Source organism: Aplysia californica, unplaced genomic scaffold (assembly GCF_000002075.1).
Source record: "Aplysia californica isolate F4 #8 unplaced genomic scaffold, AplCal3.0 scaffold00138, whole genome shotgun sequence".
Taxonomy (NCBI): domain Eukaryota; kingdom Metazoa; phylum Mollusca; class Gastropoda; order Aplysiida; family Aplysiidae; genus Aplysia; species Aplysia californica.
Window position 1 is genome coordinate 987,825 of NW_004797408.1, and position 18,940 is coordinate 1,006,764.

Below are 18,940 nucleotides of genomic sequence, written 5' to 3' on the forward strand. Positions count from 1 at the left end.
CAGCAGTTTGAATTACGAATGCTGTTCAGGGTGCTTGTTAATAGAGTTGCTCTGTTTCATCACACTTTTAAACATAGTGTATCCTTCTGTTCTCAGATACCTCTTGACAGACATCCTCAAGCTTGGCAAGTGGCAGCCAATACCATGGACTTTAGGTGTATCCTTTATGTTGCTCTCCGAAAAGTCATAGAATGAACCAACTTTCCTCAAAACTTACCCGAAATGAGTCATCAATCAATATAGTCTGTAGTCCCACCAAAGTTTGATGCAACGTCTTGGCTAGTTGCTAGCGATGGGATGTCATACACTTCTATGCACAATTTTGGTCTCATCGACCAGAGCAGAAGCCTCAAGTCATCTTAACCTTTAGTTCTTCTAACTCTCCTATTTTGTCTGGAGAAATATTCTCCTCTGCAGATGTTTTGGTCGTCGACAGGATAGATGGACAAGCTATTATTATTACTTAATCTGTCTTTTGGCCAACTGTGCTTTGTGCCTATCTCCTGAAGATTGGGTCTTGTAAGAAAATAGACTCTGAAAGTTGCCTTTGAAATGGTCAGGTACTGCTGAACTGATGCAAATCGTGAGCATACCTGCTCTGACATGAACCCTGTGATGAGCAGTTTCCCCTCTTCCTTCGGCAGATTGGAAGGGCAGGTTAAATTTTTTGCTTTTTTAAGAAGACAATCTATTACAACTTTCCATGGGTTGTTTTAAGGCTCTAGTGAGTATCATTTGTTGGATAATATTGATAAAAAAAAGGATTGTCGTAATTACTTTGTATGTCAGTGACTTGGTATAACCATCACTCAAAGTCTCAAAGTTGCTGTGAAAAATAAGAGTAATATGAAAATTGATTTGGCTTCCTTAACTGACTGTTTAGATATTACTGATGCAAATCTTGAATGTGCAGAGACAGAGCCCAACAAGCCAATTGAAGAGTTTGAGAAAGTCTTACTGCAGTACGAGCAACAGTTTACGCCCAGATGGCTGGGAGTTCCTGGGAATGACCACACCCCCAGGTTGATATCTTGGAATACCCTAACACCTCACCTTCTCTCTTCCTCCCTCTCTCCCTCTCTCTATCCCCCCTCTCTCTTTCACTTTCTCACTCAGTCACACACGCACACACACACACACAAACTTCTTTCTCTCTCTCTTTCTTTCTCCCTCTCTCCTTCTATTCCCCTTTCTCTCTCTATTTCCTTGTGTATCTCTCTCTCATATTACACTAACAGAAAAAACTAACATGCTTAACAATAACAGAACAGTCTCTGTCCCCTCTTTGCAGCATTTTATCAAAACAGTCTCTCTCCTCTTTTTGCAGCTGTTTTTACATATTTATTTTTCATTTCCGACAACTTTGCACTAACAGCAGATAAGACATTAATGTAAATATATACCTTGTTTTATCTCTTCAGTGTTGGAGAGTGGGAGATTTATCTGACTGAGAGCACATCCTTCATCTTCTATGGGCTGGAGAGGCTTCTTTCATACATACCCCCTCACAAAATGGCAGCCCTGAATATTCCAGGTAGAGATATTAATTATTTTTCAGAATTTTTGTTGCATTGATGGTCTAGTGGTTAGGCTGTTGGACTCTGAGCTGTAAGTTCATGGGGTTGAATCCCATCAGGGGCCAATAATGTGTCCTTAGGAGGGGCTTTTTACATGAATTTTCCTCACTTCACTCAGATGGAAATAAGTTGTTGTTGTTGTTGTTGTTGTTGTTGTTGTTGTTGTTGTTGTTGTTGTTTTCAAATCCCTTTAGCTGCGAGCATTTTGCTCTTGGCAACGCAATGCCTCCCTCAAGTAACCACATGTCCTTGTCATGAAAATAGGTACATGGCATTGCGTGGCATTTCAGTTGCTGAATGTGCGACATTGCTGTGGTATGCATTTCTGTGAAGTCAAGGAAGAATGTCAGATTAGAACTGATTGAATATGAGGCTTCAAAACAAAAGTAGAGTTCTTCTTCTTTTTTTGAGTTTTTGAATGGTCAAAATTGACCCAGAAATAATGAGTGTGAAATTTTAAAATAATTATGACGAAATGGAGGGTGCGATGGAGTTGAAACCTGGACAAATTCAAGGGAACTTTGAAAATATATAAAAATCCAGCTCGTGAAGTGATCTCCATCAAACAAAAACACATTGAAAGTTCATTTCACAGCCTTTCGTAATATCGTACACTGAAGGAGTTGGTCATTTTTAAAATATGACGAAATAGACAGGTAACAAATGAAAATCTGGACAGAAATTTTCTCATAGAAGCAGTGTTGTTTTCTTAAAGTGGTTGCATTTTTCCAGATCATTTTGTAATTTTGAATGTTTAGAAATGAATTTTTTTTACAATATAATGAAATGTATGAAATTTTTAAAGAGGATTATCTCCCTTTTCCATAATTTTTTGGGCATGGATCAGGACATCAAGATCTAAATGGTTAAAATCCTAGGAATTTGAAAAAAAGACAATTTTGCCCTGTTTTGCTGTTCAGTGTTTCCTGATATTTTTGTAGCTCCTTTTGTTACTTTGAACATTTCCTTGTTTTGCACTTGATTCTTTTCTTTTTACAGAGTGCAACATTTTGTTCTCATTTGATTTGGCTGAAACGTCAAAGAGCTTCCAACGTCAGAGCAAACTTGACGTATTGAAAACGTGAGTGCTTCCTAATTTTGACTCACAGATATTTTTATTTTTAAAGAGGATCTTTTCACTTAATGTTCAAGAAAGTTAATTTTAAGTAAATTTTGCTTAAATATATTTATATATTGGGTCAATATATTTCATATTGGAGATTCTTTTGCCGTCTGAGCCGGAGGCCAAAATACCTGATGGGTTAGTCTTGAGTTTGAAGTAGTTCGACTTGAAATGGTTTCTTTTGGACTTTTCTACTGAGAAAACCAAGTAAAGCCTTAGTTCAAACAATTTTTGTTCTGAATGCTTGTTTTTAAAAGATATTCTAATAATGTACTACTGAAGAGTTGTCTATACTGTTACATGCGTTTTGTCTAATGAACTCTGGACTAATTTGAAACTTTATTTTGCTCTATTTTCATATTTTTGAATCCAATCCATGCCATGTTTTTATCGCTTTAACTTAAGACTTTATTTAAAAAAGCAGAAAGAACTCAGTTTTGAAAAGTAGGAACATATTAAGCCTTATATTATGCCTCAATGAATCATACATAGTTTTGCTTTGTGCCACTGACCTGAATGGCTGTAATTTAAGTTCAGCCGAGCCCCAACTGCAGGTGTCAGATGGACCTACTCCAACATGTGGTTGCTGTCAATGTTTGATCTGATTTGCACATACCTGACACAGGTGATAGCAATAATACTCATAGAAAGCTCATGGTTGCTAGTTTTCTCAGCAAGAATTCTCATGAATGCCAGTGTGTCAGTAAAACAAGAGAAATACTCTTTAACTGTTTGTCTCTAGCAAGCCGTTCCCAGCGTTACGCAGTTGGAATTGCTGTGCGGGTGAGGTGCTGATGACTTTGACTTCAATTTATTTTTCGTCAATTTCCGTAGACAGGTCTCTTTTATAGGAATTTTATTCATTAGATGAAGAATTATCAAATTAGGTTCTCTTGTTTTGATTTCCTGACCAGTTTAGCGACATTTTCGTCTTTTTTAGATTTATTACCAAAAATGGCCCTGCATAGTGGGTTTACCCCCCACGGAGATAAAGAGTTAAAAAGTATATATATGTTTTGTTTGCTTTTCTTCAGTCCTGTTGCTCTCAGCTTGGAGAACCCGGTGGAAGCAGCCATTCTGGCCAGTTTGGGAGGCATTAGGTGTGTCATAGGAAACCAGTGGCACTGCACCCTGGCTGAGAATGCAAACAAGATGCATGCTACTATGAAGTGTAAGAATTATTTTTGTTTTGATGTTAAAAACAAGATCAAACAGGGAGAACAGACTAGTCTGTCTGAATTGTGGGTTTGTTTCAGGAAGTGATTAGGTTGATTAACATTTTAAATTTTATTCTTCCAAATTATAGATGATAACTTATCGCTCTGAACTGAATGTGTTTTTCCAGTGAATTTTTCTATGCTCAATTTAAAGCAAGGTTAACAGTTCCAGGCTATATAAACAACGATGAGTAAATCAGATTTAAGCAGACATAATATAACCAGAAAATTCAAAGTTACTTAATGTTTTACTTGAATCTTAAGGAGCAGAGGGGTATTTCAAGAATTGCAATAGCATCTATTGTTGTAGAATATAATAATATCATGAGATAAGCTGGGATTTTTGAAAAAGGAAGAGATAGTTTACTTTTTTTCTTGTTTTGTTACGAACGTCTTTTTCAACATTCTTTTCAATGCTTTTATAGCAACTAATGAGAACTCAACATCTTTCCTCAGACTTATTGGAGAAAGGGAAAACGACTGGGCAGGCTCTGTACTTGCTCCAGAACCCTATGGTGGTGTATGAGGAGGAGAAGGCACTACAGAAAGCAGCAGAGGCAGGGAAAGAGGCCACCTCAGAACCTCCAACAGGAAGGAAAAAGAGCATTGCTCACGAAAAGGGCTCTGTGAAAGGTAATTGCTCGACTAGTTCATTTTCATTAAGTGAAAGTCTTGTTCATTTGGTGTGAACAATATATGGATTTTTGTAAGTGATAATTAAATGACAACAAAATAATGGACGAGTCTATTTTGTTAGTCTGAGGGAGTTTGTGAAACAGATGAACTCTTCAGTTCCTGTTGTCATGATAAAAGCATATGGTGAGTTGTATGGTATGGTGTGTGTGTTGCCGCTTCTTCTTTTCTTTTTTTTTTTTCTGTTGTAAACTGTTTATGGCAAAATGTCTCCTTTGTGGTACAGGCTCAGTGTTGATTATGAAAGCGCACCACTAACGTGAGCTGAATTCTCAAAAAAAGTTTGTTTACATCTGGATGAAAAGCTCTCTTACATAAGTTTTCATTTGCTGTTTAATTTCTTGTGTATTTTGTAGCGGTACCGACCAGCTCATTTTGTTTAAAAAACATTTTTACTTCTTTTTGAATCCTCTTCTTCTAATCATTCTTTTTCTTTTCCAAACCAACAGACGGGAAGACTGACGCTAAATCTGAAGCTGCCATTGAGGTGAAGCCCTCAGAGTCTGATCCTGACAAAGATGTGGAAGAATCGAAGGAGGAGGAAGACATGCCTGTGGTTACCAGGTCTTCTTTCAACACAATCTGTTATGGAATGCCCAACATCATCATTACTCAGTGAAATCTGTGTTATTAATTTTATCAGCATGATTTTTATTTTATTATTTGATATTCATTAATAAAACAACGACTAATTGTTTTGCAAATATGTTCTAAGTGCAACAAATCCACAACCTCTGTAAAGCACATTTGGATGATTTGTTGTTTTTTTCTAGGCCTACATGAAAATGAAGGGGGAAATTTTAAAAATGTATTTAATGATGTATGAAACTGCCTTATATTTGTATATCATGGCAATCAGCCTCAAAACGTGAAAACTAGCAGATTAAAAGAGGGCGAACCTATTTCAATTCGCTTCTGTTTTTTCTAAAGTCACATTATTGGTTGTTTTTTTTGTGTAGAACAAGCAAAGTACTTTTTTTTTTACAAAACAAAGGAAAACTGAAAAATATTTCTGTTTGCTCCATTCTCTATACTTCATTCTGCACGCTTAATGAAGTCGAAAAAGGAAACATTGTTGCATATTCACATGACATGAGGTATTTATACCTTTTCTCACATGCTTATTAAGTGAAAGTCTTGTTCATATGGTGTGAACAATCTGGATTGTTAGTTTTTAAGCATACCACTAGAAACGTTATTTATAATGGGTTCTCTACTTATTTACTTGATTTACAGTCATTTTGTACCATTCCATTTCTTCTGATGCCACTGGCCTGAAAATTTTGTTTTCTGTATTTTTCTGTGTCCGTCCAAAGTGCCTGTGATATTAGTTTATAGTATTGATTTAAACCGTGACATTATTGCATTCTTAGGTTGACATGTGACTGTATGGGAGTATCAAAGGCTGATGGATTTGTTGTTTGGTTAACACTTTGCCGTCACATCTCGCCGATCGGCGATGTTTACCTCCCAGTTTCTTTGGATTTTCCCCAAAATGCTTTTGGCTTTGATGACAAGGGTTTTTACTATATGAGCCTTGTGATGGCAAAGTGTTAAAGGAAAAGTTTCTTTTTTTTTAAAGTACGAAAACCTGTAAAATCATTAATTAACAAATGATCATTAATTGTGGTAATGTTTTCAGGACATTGTTTTTAATACTATCTCTTCTAATATACATTTATTCCTATATCAATTCGCATGATCAGTATTGAATAGATATGAACAAATACCTTGAGTATTCATGGTATGTCCAGAGGTCATTGACTCACGTCCTGTTAACCATAGAGATATCAGCGCTTTTTAAAATGTGCATGTCATGATGTTTTTACCAGAACGTTTTTACTTTTACAGTGGTAACTTTGATAATGTTACTTCCTGGCTGTCTATATTTCTCGTACAACAATGTTTGCTGATTTCTGAAATGTTGTCTGCCTGACAAGGCCACAGACTTTGTGTTGTGAATGTGGAGTGTTATACTTTGTGATGTCAAATTATATACAATGTTTGCGTCAAAGTTTGGCTTTACACCAATTTCCCTTATTCGTCCCCTGATCCTTGCACACGAATATTATTATCAAATGTGCGCCATGCCAATGCACAACACAGCACAAAAATGTGCACCCTTGCATGAACGCTCACCTGTACACAGACAAACAGAGAGACAGAGGGAAGGACAGACTCAAAGAAACTCACATACATGCAAACTGACTCACCGGCATATCTTTGTTTTTAATTGAAAATCGTTTTGAGATTCCAAATGAAGAATAAAACTGTGATAACCTTTATGTGATGACCACAGTTATTTTATGTGTTATATATTTGTGTACTGGGAATTATGCGTTGTGAAAAGGGAACAGAGACAAGGGGAGTGAAGAAGGAGACAGGCCTACCTGAAAGTTTTCATATGTGTCACATGGTGGAATCAGGCACTTCTCAATGTTTGAGCAAATGGAGTTAAAGCTATCATCTTAAAGCTTATTTATTTGTCTTGCTTTTGAGGAAAAAATACTCGTCTATTGCCTGGTGTCAGAGGTAAAACTAGCAAACAAATGGCTGCCAAAGTTTGGTAACTTCCAAAGCTTGAGTGTCCTTAGAAACTGTAAATTTACATTTTTTCTACCTTTGATTAATGTTTTTCAGTAAAATCCATTTGGAAAATCAATGAAAATTGCCCAGCAAGCTCGACTTCATTATTAAGATGTGCGCCTTATTTCACCATGGTGCCACACATATTATTTTGTTCTTCTTTTTCTTAAGTTTAAATTGTCTATAGATTTGAGCAAAGAGAAACACATTGACACTATAACAGTCATTTTGTGCTAGAAAAAAGCAAGACAGACAAAAATAAAATAGGGATATCAAAGAAGTAGGACCTACCAGTGGTGCCCTCCAACCACCCACATTTATACTGTCAGAAAGAAGTATGGCTTATTGCAGTTTGAAAGCATCTAACATTTCTTGTGGTCGGACAAGTTCTGCAGTGCTTGCGATGTTGAGTATTAAAAGTAGAATCTTGCAAGTGAATGGAAGACTGACTCTCTTGCAGCCACAGCTGACACATCACAATGTTCTGAGGAAACACGGACTCCTTGAGTTTACATTACTAATTTAATCAGAATACTTTACTTTGAAGTCAAGGGACATGATGTTCAGTACAAAGCTATTAAATTTGTTCCAAGATCAATCAATAATATAAGATATTAAACAACATGCTTAGAACATCACAATAATAACAGTGGAAGAAATTATCATTCAACAAAATGATCTTTAAGATACAGATGAAACTAACATAGACCTGGTGCAAATTTTGATTCTGTATTTTTACTTCTTGGCTTAGAGCTGGTAAATGTGACGGAAGTAAAAAATACTGTGGCATAGTCACGTTATTTCAACTTTGAAATTTTAGTGGAAAACAGGAATGTAAATTTAGCTTTATAAAGAAGTAAAGTTTATGGTTTCCCTTTGCTCACTTCACTGATCACAATATTTGCACAATTTAGATTTGAAGCTATGAGACATTAATGGAGATATGATTTTCTAAGAAATTATTTTAATAGTTAAGAAAATAAAATATAGTTGATGGATATCATTATATTCAAATTTATCAAAGAAACAGTTACTGTACAGTAATGTAGCTTTAGAAATTAGTTTAATACCAGCGGAGTATGCTATATGTGGATAAGCAACCTCTGTGTGTACTATGGCTAACCTCAGCACAGAGTGATTTTGTATTGTTGCAGAAATTGAGTATATTTATTCCTTTCAAAATTTCCAGCTTATTTTGTCCCTATTCACTCTTGTGCTGTCCACTGCTATAAAAAAAATTTACAAAGTTTTTTTCCTTGAGATAAACCACCAAGGAACAAACCTGAACACGCAACTGTTCAATACAGATGCTTTGGTACAGAACATTTTTTAACCTACAGTTGAATAAAGATACTTTGGTACGGAACATTAAAAAGATATTCAATGTTAAAGCTTGAGCCTGATCTTTTAAAAATTTCATATCTCTTGTATTATGAAACATGAAGCGGTCATATTTTACAAGATATGGAGCTCAGATATGATGATAATACCATGTCAATTTTACGATTCACAAGACAGTATTCTCTGCAGAACATCGAAGAGCATTGTCCTTGGAGAGCACAACAGCAAAAATATAAAAAAAAGATTGACAAAGCTAAACAAATAGAAAAAATCATTACAATCATTGATATAATTACAATAGATTCGTCACATGTATTACCCTGACCATGGGGAGGGGGGGGGGGGGGGGGGGAATTAAAAGTAGACATTTTAAAAATTGAACCCAATCAAATTTATTTCTATGCTGAGAGCTTTGCAAGCAAAGGACTATTGTCATCTGTTGATTATCCTGAGGCGATAATAAAAGACCAAATTTTTAATTAAAAGTTCCTTTTTTCACACCTGCCTCTGACTGGAAATGGCTGATGATGCCAAATTGCCATATTGGAGCAAGTGCCAAGCACACCAGGAAGCTTAATGCTCACAATGATATCTATGCCTGTATGTGGCTAACGTAAGCAGTGATATGTTGCAACGATTTTTTCTTTTAATGTCATCTTCCTTTAGGTTTTTAATTCATTTTTTTCTTGTTCTTGGGTTCTGAAAATCTTGCTCGTGATGGCCTTTATTTAAAAAAAAAAAAAAAAAGATTAAAAAACAACAGCAAGTGTAGATGTACTATTCATATTAGGTTATTCAAAAAAACATTCAGATTTTAAATCCCTGGTTTGTTTTAGGTTGTATTGCAATTTCTCTCGAGTTACACAACTTTCTACAGTAGTTCAATTTCAGTTTTGTCATAGTTTTCTTTTTTCAGCTGTCGTTTCCAGACACCAATATTGATCCTAATTTCGAATTTAATTTACTGTTTCTGTGTTACTGCTAAAGTTTCGATCGAACGTTGCTTCTGCTTTAACTGTTTTATTCAGGCTCTCCTTTTTTTTACGTTTCTATCTTATTTTTTTGTTTTTTTATTGCGGGAAGGAAAACACATATCTGGCTTTGAGTCATTTAGCTGTCCTGTCCTCAGCACTTTGCTGTTAAGTACATGGTGCGTTTGTTTCTTTGGAAATTTTAAGAATTCAAGAAAGCATGGTATATGTCTCTCTTACTTCCTTGTTAATGCTTTTCGTTTGATGATGTGCATAATCTTGGCCTTCACCAATTCCCCATGGGGCGTTCTAGATCCATCTTTATTTCTTCCTTTCAGCCTCAAAAATTCTTCTCAATGTTTTCCTTGGGTAGGCCCTTTATCCCTTTGTTGTGTGGGATTAAACAGCAATTCTAGCAGTAGATGATGATGGCATAATATATGTAGTAAATGTCCAAGATACTTTCACCCTCATAAAAAAAAACATTTCCAGAATGAATGAGTTTGGGGAGGTCCTCATGTGTTGGTTGTCTTTCAAATGGTGATGGGTCCGATGACACCAGGCTCGCATCCCGTGAAGTGAAGTCTTCAAGCGTGTTATATCTCCCAGAGACAATGCTCAAGACATAGACTTGAAGTCTTCTACCATTATAAGAAGAACCCACACGAAGGCCCCCCCCCCCCAAAAAAAAAAAAAAAGCTTGATCATCAACTCTCTACTCTCTTGGAAAACAATAAACAGGAGGAAATGGGTAAATTTACTTTCCAAGTGGAAGCTTTCCACCAACGATTACTGTATCACCAACAATAGGACCTCATGACGACCAAACCCGGCTATCCTGAAAGTGTGAAAGGCCACAAATATATTGGAGCGGTATTATGGCGTGGAGATGTCCAATTTCTTATAATTAATTAACTCTGCTTACTAAGAAACTTGAACGTGCAAAACAAGTCTGTTGCCAATTCTGGCAGTCTGTTGCAACTCTTCTACACTCTTTCTAGATAAGATATTAGCCTCGTGTCTCAGATGAGACACCTAAACAAATTAGCGGTATACCGGTAGTTGGCATCTTAAACAATGTCAAATTGTTTGAAAAAGTAGGTACAAAACCAAATTTTTGTGGATAAAGGAGCTGCAGGTCATTAAAGACAGTTCAACACCAAGATGTTGAATATCTTCGCCTAAAACAAGATCACTGACGATTAAATGCATTTCAAAACATGGAGGAAATAGACATAGTTAAAAGATGAGATTAAGAAAAGAATTGAAATTTTACTTACACGTATATGAATCTGAATAATGGCATACTTTTTAAACGTGGGTTTCTACTATGAATACATACATGGACAGCGAAAAGAATGAACGCGTTTTTGTATTTCAAACAATATAACACAAAGTGAAAGTCAAACGGGAAATCAATATTGGGGGCTGATACAGAATTTATGCTATCTAGTGTCGGAACGCCAGCGGCATTATGATGTGGAGGATGATGTAGGTGTAAAGGACTGGGAACTATGTCACAAGGTCTATAACAGTCTTAATATAAAAACTGCACGTATAAAAGGCCTGATCTTGGACAAAAATGATGCAATTTTTCTCCAGAGTTGCCAGTTGTAAGGCATTCACTTAAAAAGTTGAAGGTTCAAATACTTTTCTCACGTCTGTAATTTCTCCAAGACGTCGAGTTTCGCTTTGCAACTCCTAAACACATGAAATGGATGTTGAGATCAGACCGCTTACCTTGCCGTAACACGGTCGTTTTTCAAGAATGATGAAGACATTGAATACACGAATCCCAGAAGACTTATGAGAGTATGAGAAAATGAAATTTACAAAGCTTGTGAAGACAGAATAGGTCGAAAACTATTCGTTTAAACTCAAAGAACACAAATAATTAGTCTTTCAGAATAGAGAAATCCTTAATTTCAGGTTGAGCAAGGTAAAACCTAGTAGATTAAAAAGAAAAGATTACGATAACAACTGTGAATGAAGAAAGTGTGCCTTTGTTAGTGGTGAGGAAAAGAAAAATAACTACTGGGCCACACAAGACGTCAAAATGGTGCATTTATCCATATTACAAACCCATATAGATTGAACATTCTATCTTTAAAGGAGTGTAAAATACTAAGTAATTTTGGCTTTGTTTGCTATTAAGTCTTGATGACGTATGTTTAAAAAAAAATGCTGCTTATGATAGTCGCAAGTGATACAAGAGCTATGTGAGATAATAATGTCTTCAAAAGAATTGTTATATATAAATCTTCTTGTGTTGTGTCAGTTGTTTCTGTAGCTCAGATAAAACAAATGGAGTCAATTTCAGTTGTTTTCATGGTTTCTTCCAAAAGAGCATATCACACGAAGCTTTCGAAATAAGCCCAAAGTAGATACGTGTTTGATAGCCTGCAAGTCATATTATGAATCAATTTTACATGCATTTGGAATCGATCTAGATTCCACGTCTTTCACTTCAGAGTACATGTTATAAACTTGAGCAGAAGCAAAGTTAAAAATTGTGCGAGAAAAAAAAATGTAACCCTATAAGTGAAAATTGATAACTTTACCCGTGCACCTCTTTGAAAAAGCACTAACAGTAGAGATGTAACAGTTTTTTTTCCACTTATAGTAGAAACAACGGATGAAATAGAATGAGTTTCTAGTCAGTGTACAAAAAATATAAACACTCTTAAACCAAAACAAAACCACAATAAACGACATTGAAACATCTTCCCAAATACCTTTCAGCTCAGTTAGACGTCTTTTAACTTGTCACTAGCTGTGACATAATGGCAATGTCAGAGTATACTAAACATATTTGGATAACTGAAAAACACCAGGACCTGTGTTTCAAATAAAAGCTGACAATTTAAAAGCTGCAATTTAAATCCACCTAGAACTCATTAACCTCTTTCAAAATGTAGGTATATCTTTAAGACTTGCCCGACGTCCACAGAACGATGCCAGGTCAAAACGTTATTTATTGTTTTAATGACACCAACATTACTACATCTAGTACAATACCATACGTTTGTACAAATAATGTTTTTACAGTCCGAAGCAGTATTTTCCAAAGGTTCATAAGTTGTTCAAGCTTTCGTCACTGTCCACATTTGTCTTTACCTTTGACTTGCCGGCTGTTTTGTTTTGTGGTGTATTTTGTTCTATACCAGGAAAGTGCGACGATAGGATAAGAGTGAAATACCCTTGTCGTCACATTATTTCAGAAATATAGCTTCTTGTTTGGACTTGACGTTTGCATCCATTACAGTCGAACAAAGTGGCCGGGGGAATCCTCTGTACTCTTCAAGAGGCCTTAGTCCAAGAATTAAGAGTTTGAAACAGGGCGGCCCTCATCACCAGCCATTACAACACCAACTGAATCATCTCATCATCACATCCTTGAAATGGAGATGTCCACCTTTTCTTAAAACATTCACAGTTGATTTTAAGCTTCATAAATACGCCAATTTTCCTCAGTGAAAATTTCACTTCAATTCAGCTTCGTAATGTTCACGTTCATTCCATCTTAGGTAACTAGAACAACTTGTATGAAACTGAGGCAAACACCTTTTTGACCTCTGAATCATTGTATCAATCGTTTAAAATCCCATCTTTTACTTGTTAAATCTGTGCCAATGCTTTTGCATACTGATCAATACACTGACCAAAATCAGCTCATTCACGACACCAACAAAACCAGAGTAAACTCCCTCCACGACAAAGAAATTCACATTTTTTTCCAGGCAAAGAGAATCTGTTGTCTCTCCTTGTCACTAATTTATTTTCTGCTCCACGCTTATTGTATGGTAACATCTCATCAAATCAAAAACACTATCTGCTCTTTGCAGACTTAACTTTCTTTACCTGTTAGACTTAGTACTTAGTTAGTACACAGACTATTTGAGATTGCCACATTTATATAATACACGTAGCGTCAATCATTCTTTTTGTGTGTAGCCAGATGTCAATATCACGTGTCTCTCCCTCTCTCTCTGGTCAACAGATCTCACACAAGTCTTCTTTAGGGGTCAATAAACCCTCTTCGTATTTGACACCAGTACGCCAATCTCTTCTTTGAAGTCACCAGTGCACCAAAGCTCCTTTTTTCAATTTTGCACGTCCATGCCCTTTCTGAAATCAATATGCCAATCCCATCGGGACGTCCACCGCATCATTATTTCGCAGCACGATCATTCAGCTCAGTGAATCGAAGTCAGTTATAATTTAAGTCTCGCCCCTCCCTCTTCCTTTCCCCCCTTTTTTTACAGAAGCTCATCGCATCCCCTGAAATGAACGAGTTGGGCTTGTCTGAGCTTTTTGTAAGTATGTCTTTAATACAACAGAACGCCAACTCAATGTCCTTTTGAATTTGAGGCCTTCTGTTATTCTTTTAGAACGAATTTGTACCCTCCTTCTTCTTTCTATGTTATACTGTATTCAAGTAGGTGCATTGTTTGGTGGAATGTCTTCCAAGGTCCATGAAAAGTCCAGCTTTAGAACTCCGTACCCCAAACAAAAAGAAAGGAGAACAACACTAGGAGCATTTTTTCAAAATCACAAAATCCGTAGACGCCCCCTTCCTACCCCCCCCCTCGGGTTATAATAACCAAACTGGCAAATAAAACACCATCCCGTTTTCCTGAATGGTAGTTTTTTTCCATTCCTCATTTCCATCAGTCTTGTCAGAGTCATATAAAGAGAAATGGCGTTGGAAAGCTCACAGTCGTAGCTGTGGCCAGCAGCAGAGTGAGTAAAGTCATTGTCCACACCGAGAGCGGCGCTCGGTGCACGGGCTGTGGGCCAGCATTGCAGGCATCCGTGTCACAACTGAGGATACAACCCCGCATGCGGCGCCCGTTGTACTTGAGCACTCTCATCCAGCCACAGTGGCTCTGACGGCCGATCTCCGTCTCTGAGTTGGTGCCGCCGTCGTCCACCACGCAGTTGCGGACGACCACTGTGTAGTTGATGGATGCTGGTGGATGGAAAGAAAGAGAGAAAATTAATTTTCTTTCAGCTTCTTTTCTTGTTTCAACTCGCGTTTAATGACGTATAGCATGTGTACGGGAAGACTGAGCTTAATGTATTCTTTGTTTGGTAATAAAAGAACATCGACTCGATATTTCTCATTTAAAGCAGATAAAAAGCAATGCAGACAGAATAGGTAGCCTAGAAGTAAGATGAACTAGTCTCCTGATTTGACAGGCTGCAACCCAATGACTCAAGCAAGGTATTATACTTGAAATCACGTTAATCTCGATTCTTAATAAAATTATTTATTTCTGAACCCTAAGCCCTATGTATTGTACAGGGTGATTCCAAAAGAATACGCCAAAATCATCATACGATATTTAAAAAACAACAACAACAAAACACAAAACAATAGAAACCCCTAATTTGGGCACATGTGTTGCACATACTTTCAAGTTTTATTTCATGTTTAACAAGTGCTCAATGTGGCCACCGCCAGCAACACGGACAATATAACGCCGATAAAAGAATCCCCCCCCCCTCCCCCAAACGCGCCTCAGGACATCCCAGTCCACTAGGTTGAATTTAGCTGTTCTTCCATCTTTCATGTCAATATAATTTGCTGGAAGTGGTGGTACTTACATTTTGTCTTTAACATAACCCCTAAAAGAAAAAGTCACACATAATGAGGTCCGGGGATCTGACAGGCCCTGCGCAGAAAGCGAGGTTTTAATTAGCACCTCTCCTACCAATCCACCTCTGAGGAACGTTTTCCTCCAGTTTAACTGGAACCACGAGATGCCAATGGGGCGGTGCTCCATCTTGTTGAAAAATGAAGTCATTCGAATTTGCTTGCATTAGGTGAAGAGCTACTTTTTGTGCGGGTATGATAAAGACAACACATGTTCCACCACTTCTAGCAAATATGACATGAAAGATCGAATAACAGCTACAATCAACATGGTGGACCGAGGCATCCCGAGGCGCGTTTGGGAGGAATTCTTATATCGGCTTAATGTTGACCGAGCTGTGAGTGGTGGCCACATTGTGCACTCGTTAAACATAAACTAAAAACTTGAAAGTATGTACAACACATGTGTCTAAAGCTAGAGTTTTCTATTCATTTTCGTTTTTTGAAATACCTCATGATGATTTTGGCGTATAATCTTTTTTAATCACCCTGTATATTAGCTTGGCTGGCGCCAATTAATCGTATAATTCCCCAGACAGTTTTTCAGTTCCAGTTTCAAAATCAATTTATCGAGGTAAATCGCAGGCGGAACACTGCCCAGTATCTAGGCCAGAGAAAAGTTTTAAGACAGAAGGAAGCGAGAGACAGACACGACACATTACAGCAAACATAACACAAGAACACATGGGTGAAGGCTTTCATTAGTGGTACATTTCCACAGGGACAGCTTGCACCGCGCACGGAGAGCAGTAGCGAGACAATTATATTTACCCCCTCCCCTCCCTGCCCTACCAAATCCATTATCGTTACTGTGTAGGAGCAGCCCACAGGGTACGTATGTGGGGTTCTGGATTGACACCTTCTCACCTAGCCCTTCATTTGGCTAAAATGGCACACTCTTTGAGAAACGGAAATACGTCAGAGTTCATGATTTCGGGTTTTATTATACAAGTCTACTAGCGTGACAGAGAAGATCTGTCTATCATCAAGGAAAGCGTCAATTAGAGAGTACATACTTTCACGTGTGAGGTAAACAAGGAGTGATATCTATCAGTATCAGACTTATCCTCATTACGACTTCCGATCCACAAGAGAGAAAAACAACGATTAAAAGGCAAAGAAGGCGTGTTAAGAAATGATGGTTTTCCTCCGAAATTCTGGAGTAGGTCTATAGACATCTTACAATATAGAGGCAGTTGTTGAACGAGCAATGATTGATTACCACCATTTAACAAAAATGATATCTGGGTTGGTTTTTTTTAGAAGAAGTAAACAATTCAGTTGATCTGGCACGCTTCAAAGCTTTTGACTTTAAAAGATATTATGTCAGTGTGCTTCGCCATTGGCAAAGTTTCCGACCAAAACTACATCTATCCAATGAAGGGAACAACAGTGTCTCTCACTATCAAACTTGTAACCCAAAGTATTTTTGTTTATAAAGCATGCAGGTTACTACATTCTCTCAGTGTACACAGATGCTCGAAATGAGATTCCAAATTTAAAGGCGCCAAAGAAAGATTTTGTGGCGAAGCTTTTCTATTTGATGTGATAAAATATTGTATTTTCTTGAAGGCAAGCGAAAGAGGGACAAACAATTTGGAACTATAAAAAAAAATGTTTGTGTCCCACCGCGAGGGGGGGGGGCAGAGACAGAGAAAGAGAGAGAGAGAGAGAGAGAGAGAAAGAGAGAGGGAGGGAGAGGGGGAGGGGGGGGGGGGGGGCATAAGAAAAATTGTAGGCCTTCTATGTATTGAGCCAAAGAGTGGTGCGTTGCGTGTCTTCTTTGTCATTGGCAAAGGTTTTTAAAAAATATAACCCAATCTCCGAGACCATAATAATGAGACTGACTCACCATTTTCTCAGCACGTCACGGCTCTAAGGTGTATGGACCACGTCATCAACAAATATCTTATACTTACAGCCTTCGGCCTACCACTTTTCTCTTTACAGAACGAATCTAGCTATATCTCATTATGCTATATTAGCTTGGCCCCTAAGCTCGGGCTAATGAGCAAACAGGAATTATTCGATTTGCAAACAGTGGTGATGATGTCACTGAAGGCTTCATATCATCCTTCGATTTCGATGACAAAATATTTTTTCTTCCCATGGCTAATAAAGCAAACAGAGTTTGCTTTGAGCACATTGACAAAATGATGGTCATTTAGTGCTGAAACTGACCCCCCCCCCCCCAATACTTTAAGGCACAGACAAAAAATGGCGGATTGAGAAGACAATAATTATTAAGACACCACGGCCTTCTAAATCATCGGTAATTTTATTCGAATATTTGCCTTTTGTTTTCATTGACGTTTCACAGAGATCAAGTTAAATGCAATAAGGGTATTTTCGAACGTGGAGCTCATATCCTCCGGATAGGGCACTGCAGTTATTAGAAAATATCCTTGAAAGGACATCAAAGAAAAACTCAGCCTAACTAGAACCCAGACATAAACAATTCATGCCAGATGAATAGACCCTGGCTGTGAACGATGCTTCCGTTTCCGCATAATAACAAACAACAACAACAAGAAAAAAGAACATACACATTGTGATCGCTTTGCCATATTCTGAACACCAGAAACATGACCTTTTTCAGGCTCGTTCAATGAATCTCATGGTTTATGCAGAAGTCTGAGCCTTGCAGTGCCAATATGGAAGAGAGTGAAACATTGCGCACCCCATGTCTATATTTAAGGATGACATTAATAGACACACTCAATTGCATACAGTAAGAATTTTAAAGTGTGCTACATGAAGTATCGATGTAATGGTTATGATTTACAAAGCCATAGAGTTTGCCAAGTCATGCACATAGTCACGAATGAGACAGAGTGCATCTTTTCTACAGGTTCCACAAAACGCCTCACCTTGTCTGGCGTGCAGAGTGCTATCTTTTCCCGAAACCTACTTGGTTTTCACTTTACAGTTTAAGTTTTGAGTTCGAGTAAAGAGAAGCTATCAACCCAGTAATGGTCACTCTTGTAGGAAGCAATTCGCACAGGAACAAAAGAGGGAAATTAAAGAAGAACGACTTATTAGTAACGCGTTCTTATTTATGTTATGCTCTGTCCAGTTCTCTTACGTCGATCCAGCAAACTGCTGGACAAGGATTCTGTTTAGATAACATCTCATAAATATCTGACTCATCACACTGGCTTCTTTGGAACAGGAGAGCTACCCTCCCCCATCCCAAAAAACAAAAACAATAACAATGACAAAAGCAAAAATGTTACTTTTATTTCGACTGTCATGAGTTATCATAATTTAAGTACTTTCATGATTAATATGTTACAAATTCATTCAACTGAAACCTAAGCAGACTTGCTTTCAAATAATAACATGCTGCAACATTTAAAAAAATGCAGAAGACTTTGTTACTGGAAGCTTTTCATCGGTTAATAAAATGTGAATATTAATTCCTGCTGCGAAAGCCTCACTTGATACGGCAATCAAATTAACTAGTTATGCGAGGCGGGGACTGTGTAAAGAAGCAATTCCATATTGTCCATGCCTGATACATTAATCTACAATAAACATTGACTACACTAGATGAATCCTTGAAGATATAACCAAAACAATGTTGAGAATAAAGGTGTATTGCAGTAATTTAGGTTAATATTAATAGTCTTATCTCGAATTCTATTGGCGACATAGAACAATCGCACCATCGCATTGGCCGAAAAAATGGGGAGCAACAAAGTTATTTATAATGCATACATCCACCAAAACAAACAAACAAACAAACAAAAAACAAACAACAAACAACCCCC

The 18,940-nt window shown here is 37.3% G+C and overlaps 2 protein-coding genes across 2 annotated transcripts in view; one reads left to right on the forward strand and one right to left on the reverse strand.

Annotated features, from left to right (window-relative positions):
• Nucleotides 1–5,603, forward strand: part of LOC101861436 (cilia- and flagella-associated protein 46) — a 79,176-nt gene extending 73,573 nt beyond the window's left edge. Inside the window, exons 67-73 of the mRNA XM_035969346.1 lie at nt 97–157; nt 884–1,022; nt 1,422–1,534; nt 2,577–2,658; nt 3,735–3,871; nt 4,374–4,550; nt 5,060–5,603. Coding sequence (XP_035825239.1) covers nt 97–157; nt 884–1,022; nt 1,422–1,534; nt 2,577–2,658; nt 3,735–3,871; nt 4,374–4,550; nt 5,060–5,229 — 879 coding nt within the window. The 3' untranslated portion in view covers nt 5,230–5,603. The remainder of the gene's footprint in view (nt 1–96; nt 158–883; nt 1,023–1,421; nt 1,535–2,576; nt 2,659–3,734; nt 3,872–4,373; nt 4,551–5,059) is intronic.
• Nucleotides 5,604–7,704: 2,101 nt separating this feature from the next.
• LOC101864060 overlaps nt 7,705–18,940 on the reverse strand; it is a gene marked incomplete in the record, with an annotated part of 51,486 nt that continues 40,250 nt past the window's right edge. Inside the window, 1 exon segment of the mRNA XM_013081628.2 lies at nt 7,705–14,480. Within this exon segment, the coding sequence (XP_012937082.1) occupies nt 14,194–14,480 (287 nt within the window).